The sequence below is a fragment of the Psammomys obesus genome, unplaced genomic scaffold (genome assembly GCF_907164565.1).
Source record: "Psammomys obesus unplaced genomic scaffold, mPsaObe1.curated_primary_1811, whole genome shotgun sequence".
Classification (NCBI taxonomy): Eukaryota; Metazoa; Chordata; class Mammalia; order Rodentia; family Muridae; genus Psammomys; species Psammomys obesus.
In genome coordinates this window covers 9,622,995-9,635,641 of record NW_026585504.1, presented here as the reverse complement: position 1 = coordinate 9,635,641, position 12,647 = coordinate 9,622,995, and the positions used below count along the sequence as shown (strand labels likewise).

Sequence of the window (12,647 nt, the reverse complement as noted above, 5' to 3'; positions counted from 1 at the left end):
AAGGCAGACAGGTGTGTCGCTGGGGCCCACTGGCCAGGCAGTCTAGCTTACCCTTCCAGCTCCATATCAGTGACCGTCTAAGGAGGTACACTCTGCCTGGAGTTGTCCTCTGGTCTCCACACACACGCAAACATGTCTGCATCGTGTGACGCACACACGTGCACACGTACACACACACACACAAATCAGTGAAGGTTAAGGGCTTGCCTAATCTGCCATTTACACCATGAAAATTGGTGTAAGTAAGAAAGCCCTGAGTGCCAAAGACAACCAACACCATAGGTCTTTACAAAATGTAAGACATTAATAAAGAGCAATGACTGAAAAGCAGTTGAGAAGTGATTGCTCCATTCAGGAAGTGGAGGCAGGAAGATGAGTTCAACAGCATTTATTCTCCCTGCCAAGGCTTTCAATGTACCCCAGCGTCCTGCTTAACACAGATCCCTACACAAACCTAAACCACATGTCCTCCAGTGGCTTGTGACTGAAGGGCAAGCAGCTTCATAATGCTGAAAACGTAGCTTGCAGTTTTCGAACTTGGCAGTGGGTGTCTTGCTTTTGCCATGCTGGAAGCCGAGCCCAGGGCCTCGTGTATATTAGGTAAGCGTTCATCCACGGAGCTATAGCCCTAGCCCTAATAGCTACTGCTAGATCATTTAACACTTCCGTAAAGGCAGTGGAGGGGTGCATGTCTGTTGTCTTAGGTACCCGGAGGAGGATCAGTTGAATTCAAAAGCTCTTTGATCACCTTCCCCTGAGGGGGGAGCAGCCTTACCAGTCCACAGAGGAAGACAATGCAGCCACTCCTGAGGAGACCTGATAGACTAGGATCAGAAGGAAGAGGAGGAAGACTTTCCTTATCAGTGGACTGGGGGGAAGGGCATGGATGGAGAAGAGGAAGGAAGGGTGGGATTGGGAGGGAAGGAGGGAGGGAGCTACAGGTGGGATACAAAGTGAATAAATTGTAATTAATATATAAAGAAAAAATTAAAAAAAAATCATACATACTATGTACCAAATTGGTATACTAAAGAGATTTTCTGAAAATAAGTAAATTAAAAAAAAAAAGTTCATGACTAGCTGGGTCAACATAGTGAGATTTCTTTCCATGTTTGTCAAAACAGAGTGTAAGTAATGGCATATGCTCAAGGCCCCAGAACTACGGAACCCAAGATGGGAAGGTCACCAGAGTTCATGAGGTAGAGGCCAGATCAGTAAGTAATGGTGGGCTGCATTTCAAAATCAACTTCATTAAGTTAATTAATTATTAAGGAGTTCTCTTCCTTATAATTTTTGTTTTTTACCGATGCTGTAAAGCAGAGGTTCTCAGTCTCTGGGTTGTGATCCCTTAGGATCAAATGACTTTTTCACAGGGGTCCCGTATCAGGGTGTCCTCCATTTCAGACACTTACAATTCACAATAGTAGCAAAATTACAACTATGAAGTAGCAATGAATATAATTTAATACTGTTCCTCACCCCAACCTGAGGAACTGTATTAAAGGGTTGCAGCATTAGGAAAGTTGAGAATCACTGTTGTAGAGACTTCCTGTAGCCTCCAAAAAGCAGCTACAACCAGGCTGAGGCTCCACAGACCATTTTATTACAAAACTCTTGTATGGATGATCCAGGTGAGAGAACCATCACATTCTCAAGGAATCATTCCACGGGGTGGGGGGTGTTAAGGAATGAATAGTCTGCTCCACCCCTGAGCTCTATCGCCCATGTTTTACTGTGTGAAGAATGTGCAGTCAAAACACGACTCTGCGCCGAGCATATGTGGAAAGTTATTTAATTGTAAAATAGAAAAGGAGGCCAGAGTACAGTCTTGAGGGTAATTGGCTCTTTATACAGATAATCTAGAGAGGTTTGGGAGTTAAACATTTTCATAAAGCAATAAAACAAAACAAAACAGAACAATAAAGAGCTTGAAGTTACATTTTACAAAAAAGAATGGAATAGTCTGTCAAGTGTCCACATATTTCAGACAATATTGGGATGAGAGTGAGTCGCACAGGTCCGGAGCTTTCACAGGAAACAGCGAAAGTTACATTAGACGTATCTATAGCATCACTGAGTACAAAAAGTTCCTGTTCTGCATACAAAAGCAATTTTCCATAAGAATAAGTTCTTAGGGGGAGGGGAGTAAGTCCATGAAATATTTCAGAAACCCAAATGCCAAAAACATTATCTTAAAATCCAGCGCCTCAAAGTGCTCGTGTGGAAATCATGATGGAAGGCACAGAATACAGTCTCACGTCCCCACAATGGAATTCTCAAAAAAGCACAGATTTTGCAGATCCGAGTTCTCTTGCCAGCTGCTCCTCCAAGAACACTGTCACAGCGGCCAGCAGAGCCAGTTGCTAGCTTACTTACTTTCAATGACCAGCAGAGCGACAGTGTTGCCTTTGTTTTTTCTTGTTAATCTTCATCGGCTTTGTGGGAAACATACCTAAGCAGGTGATGCATTTTAAAATCATAACACATGCAGAATATGTACAAACAAAATTTTAAAAATATTTGCTTCATATACATGTAAATCTACTTGCATGTAGCTGAAATTGAACAAATATAAAATTTCTGCTTCCTAAAAAATGTTTTCAGAGAACCTGAGACAACTTAAAAGCTGTACAAAAGTTCCTGGGAGAAATCTCTTCACAGAGTTATTTCCAGCATCAGTTCACCATAATTATTACACATTTGGTCTAACCGACAACAACCACCCTTAAAACTTCTTGTTTCTGAGAAATTAAGTCTGTACCCAAATCAGAAAGAATTCCCTGTAACAGTGGCTTACTGTGGGTTTTGGATCTCCTCAACAATCTTTATTAACTCATTTGTAACTGTAAAAAAAGAAACAACCAAAAAACTATTTACACAATTCAGTTTTAAATACATTTCACAAGTTGTAAAGTTTTATATTACAAGAATTCGGAGCTCCTGGCTTAAGTCCCATTATCAATCTGTAGCACTTTCTATTATCCGGTACACCATGGCTGTGTCCTTACTGTGTACAGTTCAAGACTGCATTCTTTCTAGACAAAAGGTAAAAACAAACACGTGTCCACAGCGGCTAAACGGCTTCTTTGTTGGTCTGAAGACGTGTCATGGCCTCCAGCTTCTGCCTGTAGGCCTCCGCCTCCTGCTCCTTCTTCAGCAGCTGCTGTCGGTATTTCTGGGCCTCTCGGTTGGCTTCATCTAGCTGTTTCTGAAGCGCTTCTCTCTCCTAATTTAGAAAAGAAAGTCGTGTTTTCAATCTTTCAAATAATATTAACATAATCATGTATTCTTCAAAAAAAAAAGGAATCATTGTGGTGGCCACAGAAGCTGCCTACCGGTACCTCCTAGACTTCTTACCTTTCCAACCAATTCACAAACCCCCAGTTTTGTTCTCTGTATGAGAGGGAGATTATCCTTTAATTTCAAGAAAATTATTGATAATTTAGAAATAAGAATAGGGTAAACACAAAATGTGCACCTGTTCTTCTCTATGTCCTGAAGGACGTTCTAGAAGACTTAAAAGGAAACGTCAAACACACACCTACAGATAACACCCGCACAGCAGGGTGCCTACCACATGAGCAAAAGCAATTCCACAGCCTGCTTCTCACACACCAGGCTATGAACGAGAAAAGTGATGCTCAGAGGTGATGCTCCTTTCCAAGAACACCGTGGGAATTGGTTTATGGGATTCAAATGTCACTAATTCTAAAACAGGCCACACTCCTCTACTCTACCAAGCATACTACCTGAACTGCATCACAAAGGACACTGGTCCAGACTCAAAAAGCCATAAGGTGGGCCATCCAGAAAAGGCTACTCTTACAACCTTCCACTGCTAAACGGGCATAAAATGTCTTAAATCCTCAGTTATTGAGAGCCAATGTATACAAACCCAGTCCAATGAAAGTAGCTTATTTCTTCTCTTCATTTCGCCTCTGTTCAGTTATCAAGGAAAAGGAACCAACACTTCAAAGAACCCTTCTATATGAACCTCTAGTACGCATATGGAGAAAAGCAAATCCACACAGGCCCAGGCTCTGAAACGTGTCCTGTCTTAGGAATGAAGTAACGTTATCACAAAACCTATGATCTGCTAGTGAGGTAGGGGCCAGAATATAACTATGGATTATAGATAAGGCCACTGAGCAGCACACATGACCAGAGGGAACAGGTGAGACAGGTCCTAGAGGACAGTTGGAGGGTCTCTTCCCACATACCCACTGCCTCCTGATACAGCCTCTACTTTCCTGCTCAGGGGCTCCTACCAAGAGGAGCGACCCTCCCCTCCCTATGATCACTCATATACTGAGAATGAATTAGCTATGATTGCTATGGGTCCTCCAGGGAGTGTCTGAGAAGTCCAATGTCCTGTATTTCCAGTTTAAGCAATACCGAGGTCCTTCTCTTAAAGCCTTATAACCCTGCTGGGTAGTACGGTCTCTTAGCCCTTCCCTAGTGCTGGAAAAGATGGCAACTAGAAAGTTGGAAGGCCCGAAGAGTCAGGCCTCAGAGAAGCAATCAACAAGAGCACTTTGAGCTTGCCAATCATCAGGGGTAGAGGAGAAGGGGAGGGGCTTAGCTGTGTTTCCCTAGAACGAGCGACTTCTGGGAAGAGCAGGCATAGCTATGCACAAGTGGCTCTAAAGTTTACCTATGTCATACTCACTTTGGCAGCACATACACTAAAATTGGAATGATGCAGAGATTAGCATGGGCCCTGCACAAGCACAACATGCAAACTCATGAAGCATCCCGTAACTGTACTCCAGCTCCAGGGGGATCTGATACCTCTGACCTCGTCAGGCACCGGCACTATGGATACACACATACACGTAACTAAAAACCAATAAAAAGAAATCTCTTTGAAGTTTACATGTGCTAAGAAATAAGATCGTTTGGTAGTCAGTGTTTTGAATATACACAGAAATTTCCCCAGTTGCACAGGAAATATTTTAACAAACTGTCAGGGATCATCTTGTTTTAGCTATATATTAACACCTGGCATTTGCAAGGGCTTTGCTATTATTACAGAAGACCAAGCAGTGAGTGAGACAGTGTAAAAGTGAAATGGCTTACTCCTATTTATGTCATCTCACTTCAAACACATACGAGCGAGTGCACACACACACACCCAGCTGGGGAATCAATCACAGGGCCTCAGATGTGCTAGGCAAGTATTCAACCATGAGCACTAAGGAGAATATAGTTCCCTTTCACCTACTAGGCCAAACAAAGACTCATTTTTTTTTTTTTTGTCTAAACCTGTAAACTACAAAGATCTTCAGTATGTGCCAAATATGTTGAATATCTGATTAACACATCAAGACTTTTCATGTTGTACTTCTGACTTTTCAGAAGTACAGAAATATAGAAAGAGAACCTTTTTGCCACCTCGCTGTTCAAAGCAAATAAAACTCTGAAAAATGAAAAATGTTACTAATTTTACTCAGAGACCTGTTTCTGATGTTTAGTTACTGGATACACTTCATGGAAGAAAAGTTTCTTTAAACATTAGCATTTAACACATTAACAGAGTGACAGGCTGACAGACAGCTGACATTTTTTTAATTACAATTGTTAATCCTATGGATTTAATATTTTGTAATAGAGCCACACCAATTTAAAAAAAACATTTATCATTTGAGTGTGTGTATACTAATGTGATAAGGCACATATGTGGCCAGGACAACTTTCTGGGGTCAGTTTTTTCTTTCCATTTCTACATGGGCTCAGGGGGTCAAAAAACCCAAGATGTCAGGCTTGCACAGTGACTGCCTCTACCTGCTGAACCATCTTGTTGATATATTATGATTATTGTATGTATATGGGTGTTTTATCTGCATGTATGTCTGTGCAGAGTTAGTGTACAGTATGCAAGAAGGCCAGAAAAGGGCGCCAGTCCCCTCAAACTGTAGTTATAGACTGTTGTGAGCTTCCTTGTGGGTGCTGCAAATTGAACTCAATCAAGTCCTCTGGAAAAGGAACCAGTGCTCTCAACTGCTGAGCCATCTCCGCAGCCTCCAATTCTGATCGTTACGCAGCGATAATCAGTTATTACGCGGTGCTAAGGTACTGCTCTGTGGATGGGTTGGAGCTGCTCAGTATGAAGGAAGCTTGGGGTTCCAGTCCCAGCACTGGAGGGAAACAAAAAGAATTTAACACTAAAGACTTCTAAGAAAACTAAATCCTAGTAATAATCAAGACTGATGGCAACAAGATATACCAATTGTTATATTGAATATACCTGAATTATCAGATAACAGAACCATTGGACAAGGGGTGATTTCAGTTCCCTTTATTTTCAAAGATGATTCTCTAGTCCTGTCTTGAAAGCAATGGTGTGGGACAATTTGATAATTTTAATATGTAACTTTCTAATACTCAAACTTATATCATTGTTCTAGCTATTATAAATACAATTACAATAGTTTATCTTCTACCTCAACATATATTCTTTCTAATATCATTTACTGAAGCTTTACTGTATGTTCACCATTGTACTACTCATCCTGCATTTGTTCCCATTTCATCTTTCTTTTCTTTGAGACAGAGTCTCAGTATGTAGCCCTGGCTGGCTTTGAATTCACTGTGTAGACCAGGCTAACCTCAGACTCACAACAGGGTGTACCACCACGTCAGGCTCTTCGTTCACTTAATCTTCACAGCAATCAATGGCTGATGCTTTTCCTTTTCTGTTGTGATGATGGAGAAGCTACTTCTTGAAACATCAAACAAGCAAGCCACGGTTACACACTCAAACATCAGAAAACTCCAACCTACAGTTGAGCTCGGACCCATAATCCTAATGTTAGGTATATTTTTAAATTTTCACTTATTATTATTACTGCTTCATTACTATTATTATTATTGTGTGTGTGTAAAACGTGTGTATGGGCATGTGTGCCACATATGGAGGTCAGCACTACTTTGTGGAGTTGATTCTTTGCTTTTACCTTTATATGTGTTCCAAGGATCAAACTTAGATCATCCGGCTTACATAGCAATCATTACTTGCTGAGCCACCTTACCAGCCCAACACATAACACGCGTGCGCGCACGCACACACACACACACACACACACTTTTCAATGTTTTATCTTTAATTATATGGTGCATATGTATCTGTGTAGAGATGTGTGCATGTGAGTACAGGTACCTGGAGAAGCCAGACGTTGTCAGATTCCCTGAAGCTGGAGTGACAGGCAACTGCCAGCTGCTTCACATGAGTGCTGTGAATGGAATCTGGCTCCCAGCATACAGTACATGTTCTTAATCACTAAGCCATCTCTCCCAGCCCCTGCCTGTATTTTTTTTTCTTAAATACAGGGAAGAGTGTAAATACAGTCCCCCACTACCACAAATGATGCCAACTTTCCCACATTTAGAGAAACCACAGTGTAATGGATAAGCCTGGCCCTAGGAAAACTGGCTTCATGATCATGGTATCTCCCTGGCCGGTATTAAAGGTTTGTTTCTGTGTATGTGGCTATGGGTGTGAGTGTGTGCACCTGAGTGCAGGTGGTGCCTGTGAGGACTACAAGAGTGCCAGATCCCCTTGAACTGGAGTGACAGACAGTTGTAAGCTGCTTGTAGGTGCTGGAAAGTGGGCTCAGAGCCTCTGGAGGAGCAGCCAGTGCTCGTAACTGCTGAGCTGTCTCTTCAGCCTCAAGTACCAAGATAAAAAATGTTTAAAGAGAAAAAGTAGGCCAAATACCTGAGCTATTTGCTTGTGCCTAAAATTGAATTGCCCAAAGATGACAAATGATCTGATTTTTATAAAAGCATCTCAACGCACTGCCACACCCACTTGCTTCAAATCGTCTGTGGCTGCTGTCTCCATCTCAGACCTAGAGTTCATAAAGCCAAAATGACCCCTACCCTGACTCTTCCATAAAGATCCTGTTTTTCCCTAGACCTAGAGAAAGAACTTCCTGAGAAGAGACAGAGGACATGAGACTACAGAACAAGCAAGACAACCCAAGCATGTCTGGAAACCGTGATGTCAGCAGTCTGGGGGCTGAGGTGGGAAGGACTGATGCAAATTCAAGGCTAGTCCGGGCTACTAGGTTACTCCTAGACCAGCCAGGCCTACACAGTGGAACCCTACCCAAAACAAAACCAAGAAAACAGATTAAGTCAAATAAACAAAAATGATTTCTGAATAAAAGTTTCAAGATACTGCTTAAAATTTACAGATCACCTTTTACCAGAACACTAACAATAAGGACCCTTAACTCCCACTTAGCTAAAGGACACACATATTTCATTTACAAAATAAACAAACCTGCTAGGCATGCTGGCATATAACTTTGATCCCAACACTTTGGAGGCAGAGGCAGGCATATCTGTTTGAGGACAGCCTGATCTACCAAGCGAGGTCTGGGCCAACCAGAGCTACATAGTGAGGCCCTGTTTCAAAAACCTTAAAAAATAAAAATAAAAAAAGGAAGCCAGGAGAAAGGAAGGAAGGAAGGAAGGAAGGAAGGAAGGAAGGAAGGAAGGAAGGAAGGAAGGAAGGAAGGAAGGAAGGAAGGAAGGAAGGAAGGAAGGAAGGGGAGGAAGAGGAGGAGGAAGAGGAAGAAAAACAAGGCAAAGGGGTGGACAGAAGTAGCTCAATGGTAGGTCTAGCACTTGCTTAGCAAGCATGAAGCTTGATCCTGAGCACTACTGCCACACAACCAAACCTACACCCACACCCACACGCATCTACTCGAAAAAGTGAGTCTCAAAACAAACAAAAAACAAAACTAACTTGTAAGTGTAATTCATATAACTGGATCATAAGAAGTTCCTAAGAAGCAGGGAAGCCTGGCCCCTGACATGCTCAGCACATCTCCCTCCCACAAACACGTACTCATTTCACTTTGGAACAGCTCAGTGTTGCTGATTTTGGGGAGTATCTGTAAAGACGCTTCCCCTTCACAGCATCTTCATAGGGAGCCACTGAGAAGTGGAAGCAAAGACGTGGGTACTGACTCACCGTGGTTCCCTACAAAAAGAAAGCTCTCTCACTGTGCTCACCATCACAATGCACAGGGAGAATCCACATCTATACTCAACTTTTGACAGCTGAGACGAATGTTTCCAGGGATTACTGAGAAATTATTACAGACAGCTACTCTGGCGACTGTGGGCCAGAGAAAGCCCTGTGAAAACTGCATGAGTTAACTTTTATATCTCTTTATAGTTTTTTCTTAATTTAAGCTTTATTAATATGTTTGAATGACACAAATTCTTAATGTTGTCCTAGGTATCACCAGATGTCAAGCCAGCCTCGACAGTTTTGACAACCAAAAATGTTATCTAGACCTTGTGAAGTGTCCCTCAGGGTGCAAGTCTCCCCATTTGAGAATCAGTTCTTACAAAAACTTTGCAGTTAAAATTTGGCCAAGTTAGGTCTGCTGGTCATTAATAAATCCAGGGACAGACTAAAATCACTATTGTTTAAAAATTAAATTGTTAAATAGGCTTACATTTAATGAAATTAAAATAATTTTAAATGTTTTATTATATAATGAAAACAAAGTAATTTTTTTTAACTTTCTATGCCCCAAAGAGACCATCTGATAATCAGAAAAGGACAATAAAGAGAACCTTAGGAAGCTGGGCATGGTGACACATGCCTATAATCCCAGCACTTGGGGGGCAGAGGTGGGTGGGTCTCTGTGAGTTCAAGGCCAGCTTGGTCTACAAAGCAAGTCTAGGACAACCAAGGTTACACAGAGAAACCCTGTCTCTAAGAGAGACAGATAGACAGACACACAGATACACATACACACACACACACATACACACACACACACACAGAGAGAGAGAGAGAGAGAGAGACAGAGACAGAGGGAAGTAGGGAGGAAGGGAGGGAAGAAAAGATGGAAGAAGGAAAGAGGAACAGAGGGAAAGAGGGAGGGAGGGAAGGAACACCTGAGGGCTGGGGAGACGGCTCAGTCAGTACAGTACTTGCTGTGACACCATGAGAACTTGAGTTGTGATCTCCAGTACCCATGTACAAAGCTGGGCATGGCGCACACCTGTGATCCCAAGTGCTGAGGAGGCGGAGACAGAGGACCCGTGAGACTCACTCCTCTCCCCTCTAGCTGAACTCGTAAGCTCAGGTTAAAGGAGGGGCCCTGTCTCAAAAAAACAAGGTGGAAAGCTGGGGTGATGGCTTGGCGGTTAAGTGCATTTGCTGCTCTTACAGAAGATGTGGGTTCATCTCCCAGGACTCATATTGCACCTCACAACCATGTTTAACTCCAGTTTCAGGGTATCCAGTGACCCTGGCTTCTGCAGGCACCAGGAACACAATATGGCACACATGCACACATGCAAGCAGAACACTCATGCACATAAAATAAAATCCATTTTAAAAAGAAAGAGCAAAAACAAGGTATAGAGTGACTAAGACATCCAATGTCAACCTCTGGCCTCCACATGCATGCATACACACACACACGGGCACTGAGAATATAAATAAGATACTGTTTAGTGAGGTAAAGACTGTTAGTTTATATATCAGAACTTTAATGTCCTATAGGTGTCACTTTAAATTTTGAGAAATAAAACATCATACTCAATCGTTAAAACAAGTTTACTAGACATCCTGGTTAAATCATTAGCCATAGATTCTTTTGTGTTTGTTTTCTGTGCATTCTTAAGACAGGCTTTATTTATAAGGCCTGGTTAACGAGATTGTTTAGTTTAATGCTAGTGATTAAGCCCACAAGTCATACCTGTCTGCTGTTCACATAAGCATGAGAATATACTCTCCCTGTCTTTAATAAGAATTGTTGTCGTTCATTTAACAAGAACAAAGCCCCTTTCTATGACCCAGAGCCTTTGACAGGAAGAGCTAGATTATCACCGTATTTATACACTCAGATCCAGTGAAGTAAGGATGAGGACGCTCACCCCGAAATGAAGTAACACTCACCAAACTCCAATTTGGGGGGAACAAAACCTGGACTCTAAGATAGTCAAGAGCTTGAACAGTCAAGAGAGTTCAAAGCTGTTTCTATTGCATTTGCTCTTCAGTTATTTAAGAATTACGTTTTATGTTAGACAAATTCAGTAATGGAATTTTATTTAGTCATGTAAGAAAAATCTAAGAGATTGTGATTTGTTACACCAACAAATGAGTTTGGGAGAGGAAAAAGGTTAGATGTTATCAATAGTCTAAATGAATTCAGTTTCCTCAAAGGACATAATAGTAAAATAAGCAGTTATCTTTCGCATTTACAAACATAATCTGTTCAGCATCATCAACTTTCTGTAAGAGGATTTCCAGGCCAATGAGGGAACAGCACTTTAGAAAAAGAGAATTTTCAGTGACTTGTGAGAATGGCATGTAGAAGTTTAACAAAAAATAAGAGATGGCGTCAAAAACCAAAGGTAGTCCAAGCGTTACTAGATAACAAACTTTTTTACAAACAAATTCTTTGCTCATTCATTCATTCATTCAATATTTATTTATTGAAGGCTTGCCATATGTTTGGGGCCAAAAAACAAAATGATGACACTATTCACTTTCATTCTTTATCAAAACATGGCCAGTAATAAATATAAATGACAAATAATAATGATAGTAGCAATAATAATAAAAAAAGAAACAGTTTATTTTGGATGGCTGCGGCAAAGCACACCGGGTAAAAGGCTCCTTACTTCAATTTCTGCAGACTCCACCCGGCTCTCAATTATTTCCATACACTGTCTCTTAGCTGGCGGCTCTTCACTGATGACAGTTTCTTCAGCAATGTCTGTTGCTGGTACTGTCAACACTAAAATGAAAAAGATGCACACATCACACCACTCTCGGACAACAAGACTGTCGCTGCCCCTTGCCTGCAGCGGCATCGGTCATCTCCAAATACTGCTCTTGTAGGAAAATGTCCCTATTGGTCACCTTCATTTTCTCACGGAGCCCGCTTACTGCAGTGGCTACTGATGGCAATCTTATATATAATGTACTCACCCCTGCAACTGTAGGGTCACAATGACATTAAAGATACATATTTAAGGGAGTCCTAGGCACCTGCTAACATAACTGCTTTTCTTAGTTTCTTGTGTATTATTTCTACAATAACTTGTGTAAAAACAACACATGTGTGGGAAGGGCACAGAGCACATCATTCAAACACACGTCACTGTGCATCTGCTCTGCCAACTCCATTTGGAGGATCTTTCCCGCACAGAGCTTGGTCTCTTCAGGGAGAGCTAATCCTCTTCCTGAAGGCACACAATTGTGAACACTGTTCACAACTGCTTCCCATTGGATTAAAGAGCACTGTTTACATTTTTTATGTCTTCATATAAATATGAACATACTGAGGTTATATACTCTTGCTTTGCACAGCAGTGTAAAACATATTTGACAGACATGAAGAAAAAAATTCAATTACTGTTTTTAAGTCTCAGGGGAAATTACAGTTGTTTTCTAAGACTACCAAAACATTTTGCCAAAGTGGCACTCAGGAGGCATAGGCAGGCAGATCTCTGTTGAGATCGAAGCCAGCTTGGTCTACATAGTGAGACCCTGTCTCGTAAGTAAGTAAGTAAGTAAATAAGTAAGTAAGTAAGTAAGTAAGTAAGTAAGTAAGTAAATAAATAAATAAATAAATAAATAAATAAATAAATAAATAAATAAATAA

General features: G+C 41.3%; 1 protein-coding gene and 1 non-coding gene across 4 annotated transcripts in view; one reads left to right on the top strand and one right to left on the bottom strand.

The window, feature by feature from the left end:
• Positions 1-1,776: 1,776 nt before the first annotated feature.
• The window catches only part of Gabpb1 (GA binding protein transcription factor subunit beta 1), a 51,673-nt gene continuing 40,802 nt past the window's right edge, over positions 1,777-12,647 (bottom strand). For all 3 annotated transcript variants that reach the window (XM_055619503.1, XM_055619427.1, XM_055619578.1), the window contains exons 8-9: positions 11,662-11,777; positions 1,777-3,226 (exon numbers count right to left, since the gene is read on the bottom strand). In XM_055619503.1, the coding sequence (XP_055475478.1) occupies positions 3,074-3,226; positions 11,662-11,777 (269 nt within the window). In that variant the 3' untranslated portion in view covers positions 1,777-3,073. The remainder of the gene's footprint in view (positions 3,227-11,661; positions 11,778-12,647) is intronic.
• LOC129675461 (U6 spliceosomal RNA) lies at positions 4,662-4,765 on the top strand. Its single transcript, XR_008719937.1, has one exon. It is a non-coding gene; the product is annotated as a U6 spliceosomal RNA (small nuclear RNA).